The sequence below is a fragment of the Laccaria bicolor genome, genomic scaffold (genome assembly GCF_000143565.1).
Source record: "Laccaria bicolor S238N-H82 LACBIscaffold_192 genomic scaffold, whole genome shotgun sequence".
NCBI classification, from domain to species: Eukaryota; Fungi; Basidiomycota; class Agaricomycetes; order Agaricales; family Hydnangiaceae; genus Laccaria; species Laccaria bicolor.
In genome coordinates this window covers 5,282-10,645 of record NW_001890051.1, presented here as the reverse complement: position 1 = coordinate 10,645, position 5,364 = coordinate 5,282, and the positions used below count along the sequence as shown (strand labels likewise).

The 5,364-nt window shown below is 45.7% G+C and overlaps 1 protein-coding gene across 1 annotated transcript; it reads right to left on the bottom strand.

Annotated features, from left to right (window-relative positions):
• Positions 1–2,286: 2,286 nt before the first annotated feature.
• Positions 2,287–2,736, bottom strand: LACBIDRAFT_335926 (uncharacterized protein; the record flags this gene model as incomplete). Its single annotated transcript, XM_001890835.1, has 1 exon — positions 2,287–2,736. One exon carries the CDS (start codon positions 2,734–2,736, stop codon positions 2,287–2,289), a length of 450 nt encoding a protein of 149 aa, XP_001890870.1.
• Positions 2,737–5,364: the final 2,628 nt, after the last annotated feature.

The following is a 5,364-nucleotide window of genomic DNA, read 5'->3' as shown; positions in this document are numbered from 1 at the left end:
GGGGGCTCTGTGACATATGTTCAGTGTCTGCACAAGTCTCTGGGGTAATTTCCTTCTTACGATGTTATACTTTGTGTTTTGTTTATTTCGCTTACTTCATGACTGTCACGATTCAACTCGCATTAGTCACACTAGCACACGTGTAGTAGTGACATCTTTTTCTATTCATCGTACCACCACTACGTTCGCTCATTGAGCGGCCGCGTCGTATCGCGTCCTCCTTTAGAGTCAAAGTAAGTGATCCGAGTTTGTGAGATCATTGAATATTCTCCTAGAGGTATTCAAATATTCAACTACCTTCCTTCTCGAACTCTACTTCCTTAAGGACTTCCTGAGGAGGAGCAGAGGTCGCGCAACGGATATCCGAAGCACCAGCGACCTCCGCTAAGAGTTCGTGAATCAAGAAGACCAAGCCGTACGAAGTACAATTGGTCTCCACACCTACGTAACAGGATAAACATCCACGTTCGCCAGACACCACGTCGTCGCTTCGACCACCCACTCCTACTGTGCCTCACAGGACACCTATTACACATGGACTCCAAGTCATATCATGGACCTGATGAATCAGAAGTTGGGACTGATGTTGAGACAAGATCTCGTGACCTTCATGAACCTGGACAACGCTAATACATGCTCGATCCACAGGCTCAGAAGCAATTTCTGTCCACCGTATTGAAGGTTTAGGTGGGCTTGTTCTCCAAGTTCTCTTTGCTTGAATCATACAACAATAGTTCAATCGCTTCTCTTTGGTTATTTTTATTTGCTGGGCATTTATCATGCATTCTTGAATATTTTTGTATACTCCCTGTAACTTGTATATCTAATGCAAATTTCTGAAAACAAACGAACCACACTTTGGGGAATCAGAGAATCTCTGGCTGATGACGATACATTGACCCTCATCACTCTCAATTGATAAGGAGTCTGAGCCAGTAGACTGGCATCTGTCTCGAAAAACTGCCCTGCTCCTTCGCTTTTTCAGGACTGCAAGATCTTGCAGCAACAGCCCTCCAAACATGGTCGTCATCACCCCCACGATGTTGTGTGGAGTCCATGGTGGTAGAGCACAAGGGAAGATCTTTCTGTGGTTTCCTCGTACCACAAAATTTTCTTCACGCCCTTTCAGTAGCAACTGCAGGAATGCTGCACAACATGGGCAACATCGTTTTGACACTCCAATCACCTGCCTGTAGCCCTATAAATGGGTAAATCACAGGACGGAAAGGAATAAAACAAAGATATTCTACCTGTAATTTTGACACATCCATCCCCTTGTACTCATTGCTGTCGGCTGGGAAGTGTTCGGTAAAGGAAGGTAGGACACTTGCCAGGCAGGCTTCACAATGGAGGGTCCCTTTGAATGATGTTTTCTCCAGGTTTGAAAAGAAGCATTCACTTTTACAGTGTTTATCAACGTCAATTTTCAGTTCCTTGATCATGGACGAGATATTCCTTGACAATTGTGCTCTGTCTTTCTTGTTACGCCTAGTGTTTTTTTTTTAAAGGTTCAGTTCAGTCCGGTTTTTTGCCCCGAAAACGCGCAACCGGTCCAGGACCGACCCAGATATTGAGGGAACCGAACCGAACCACCTAGGACCGGTCTTTTGCGGTCCATGATACCGGTTCAGACCGATCCAGACCGGTTTTTTTGCGTATAATTTATTATACCAATATAAACCATTTGTATCTCAACCATTATTACTCTGAAAAATAAACAGGTTATATAAAATAGTAAAGCATATAAATACCCATCATTCTACCAATTTTCAAGAGATTTAATGAAGATTTGACATAGCTATGACTGAAACCGAATTACATCTCATAGAGACTCAGGTAAAATATGGATTTGGTTATATCTTTCTCAATTCTTAACCGTTTTTGATGAAACAAAAACCCAATAAAAGGCAATAAACGTGGTTACAAGGCTATGTAACGCACGTGACCGTTTAACCGGTTGCAACCGATTAAAACCGGTCTTTGAACGGTTTTAAAAGATTTTCGAAATGAGGCAACCGGCAACCGGACCAACCCCAAATTGGGGCAACTGCAACCGAAAAAAAGACCAGACCATGGTCCGGTTCAGTTCGGTCCACCGGTTTTTTGCGGTCCTATGGACTGAACCTTTAAACACTAGTTACGCCCCTGATACTTTGGCATTGACTGCCATTCAGAGATCTTTGTCTCAATATCATGGACCTGCATTAGGACTTTGGAGTCCTCATGGAATTTTTGCAAGGTCACCACCGTCTCGGAGTGTTTTGGACCTTGACCTGATCCCCACTGTTAGCAGGCAGTGTTGGCCAAAGCAAGGTCGAAGTTTGCGGCTGCTGCTCTCGTCACACCCTCCTCCAAGAACTGACGGATGTCATCTTGGGAGGGAAAGTCTCCAGTCATACCCGTATTTGGAAGATGATTACCCAAAAAGAGATCCCGCCACAGGAGCATGCTTTTGTGAGCCGCTGGAGCAACCAGAATGTCGACAGAGACTGTGTGGCACTGGTGTTTCTGCATATATTCCACGATGATTTCGACGGCATCAAAATGGGCAACCATCAGCTGCAGCCAGGCCGTATATGCGGTTGGCAAACTCTTTCTTTGCTGAAAAATGGCAATACTTTCCATTCCTCCACTGTTTCCTACCGGATTCCACAGATTCCAGCTGGAATCCAGGAATTCTGAAGGAATCTGACTGGAATATGCAGGAATCCAAGTGGAATAGGCAGAAAATCTCATTATTTAGGTTATAAATCAGAATAGATCAGCACTGAGCTAGAGACTTAATCTGCACTAATTCAATTCCTCAACAGACAAAATTTCTTATACAATTCACACCTAGTCAAGTCATAGACCTCAGTAGACAAATTTTAATGTATTTTATTGAGACATAAAATCTATTTTACTACAAATTCACACCTACTCAAGCCATAAGATCTCAATAGAACAAATTTTTAATGTATTTTATTGATACATAAAATCTATTTTACTACAGTAGGGAAGGGGGATGGACAAAGAGAAGTATGAGGAATAGGGAGGCATAGGGAAGGGGGGAGGGGGGAGGGAAGGGAGGGGGGAAAGATGGGTACAGAAAGGTACACATAAGGAAGGGATAGAGAAGGGGGAGAGAAAAGGAAGGGGGGATGGACAAGGAAGAGGGAGAGAAAGGGGAGGGAAGATGGACAAGGAAGGGGGAGAGAAAGGGGAGGGAAGATGGACAAGGAAGGGGAAGAGAAAGGGGGGACAGGGAAGGGGGGAAAAGGGAGGGAAGGAAGGCTCAATGATGTGGGCGCATCTTTGTCATGTCACATTGCCGTTGTCGTGTTGCATTGTCGTTGTCGTGTTGCGTCGCCATCGTGTTGTGTTGTCATGGTGTTGTGTTTTCTCATTGTCCGACGACGTGGGTGTGCGTCATCGTCGTGTCATGTTGCCATCGTTGTGTTGCGTTGCCATTGTGTCGTGTTGTCGTCATGTTGTGTTCTCGTGGTGTTGTGTTGTCATTGTCATGTCGTGGCGTGTCGCTGTCGTGTCCTGTTGTCGTCGTGTCGTGTTTTCGTAGTCATTAGTGGGGTGGGATGGGATGGAGGAGGGGGGGCACTTACCTTTGGATGATGACGAATGACGTCGCTATCAGCGATGTGGCATCGTTTGCTGGTGACGTGGCGTTCTTGTATTGTTCTTGATGCATTGAGGTGGTCGGGGTTGCTGATTGATGAGTGTCGTGGGTGGTGGTGACCACGGGTGATTGTGGTGACGTGGCGATGGGTGGGCGTCGTGGATGATGGTGGTGGTTGAGAGGGTGTGTTGTTGATGATGCCCAAATCAAGCGTCGGCAAACACCGACACTCAATTTGGGTGTCAGGAATTCTGTTCCGTCATGTTCCGTGATCATTCCTTCTGGGTGATTCCTGGAACCATTCTGGCGGAATTTGAATTCCATTCAAAATTCTGCGGAATTGATGAAACAATTTGGCAGGGCCCTCTGCCAAATTTGATTCCTCTGGAATTCCAGGAATTGCCTGGATTCCGCCAGATTCCGGCAGGAATCAGTGGAGGACAATAAAGACCTCCTATCGTCGTAGACTTCTCAACAAGGTCATGAGTGCGAGGCGAGAGTGTCGGGTGTAGTGCAGACTACATTGTTGACTTGTGTTGGTGGCATGGTTCCGTGTGGCAGTAACACGCCTAAGATATCCTGTGACCCTGGATTAGGGATGCTGTCACCCAGCGCAGGGCTCTTGTATCCTGGAGGGGAGACGATGGGTTGTCTGGCCATAAATCGTATCTGCAACCCAATCCATGTATTATGAGTAGTCATGGTAAGAAGGTAAGTACTACGAAGGGGCCACAACACAAGATAAACAAGGAACAAACAATTGTAACTACTATGATTCAATGTCATGCCAAGGTAAAGTATAAACCACTGTTACACCTTGCATGAATACAAGCCAAAGAAGAAGAAGAGCAACAACAATGACAACGACAACGATGAGCACATCATCAGACATGTAGTTGTGGAGTGTACCGAAGACTGTCCCAGGTTCTCTGTGACCCCCTCTTCAGCTTCCAATGAAGCCTACAGGCATCCAATAGCCTCCTCTTTGTCGTTCAACTCAAGGGGGGAGCAGGATTTGAATTTGCCATATGGGGCCAGTTAGTTAGTCCAGCCGCCAGGCCGTTAAATTTTATTTTATTTTAAGTACCAATTTCGGGTAATTTATGGACTGGATGAGCTTAGATTAGACTGGTGCGCTCTCTGACGTGTTTGACGAGCTCTCCTTACTTACCCGTTCTGTTGTCCTTCCAATGATGGAGACATGCTTGACACGAACGACGCAGTTGTTCCAGCTGTCATTGTGCAAGAGGTTGGGCTACCTGCAGACGAGATGCTTGATGCGACTGATGCAGTTGTTTCAGCCATCATCACACAAAAAGTTGGCCTACGTGCAAATGAGCTAGAAGCCATCAACACATGAACCAACAGTGGGAATGGGCATGAAACTCACAAATTTGCTATAGATCTCAACATACCCACTGCCTCTGCAAACTCTGACCTGAGAAGCCTATGAGTAGGTTTGAGGAACACCAGTAAATGAAAGCTTGTGAGAGTGTGTGATTGCGGCGAGAGTATAGACAAAGTTGAGGCCGATGACAAAAGCAGAATAATTATCTCCAGACGAAAAGGCTGTGAGACATTGTGGGTAAGACATTTCTTTTCATGTCATTTTCTGCCTTCTACTCACCACTAACTATGCAGTACCATCTTTTCTGCGTTGGACTGGATCATGGTATCAACGACTGGGTTTGTGACCCATCCAAGAGCGTAGAAAAAAGCAGAGGAAGGGGCAGCAAACGAAGGCGTGCAGT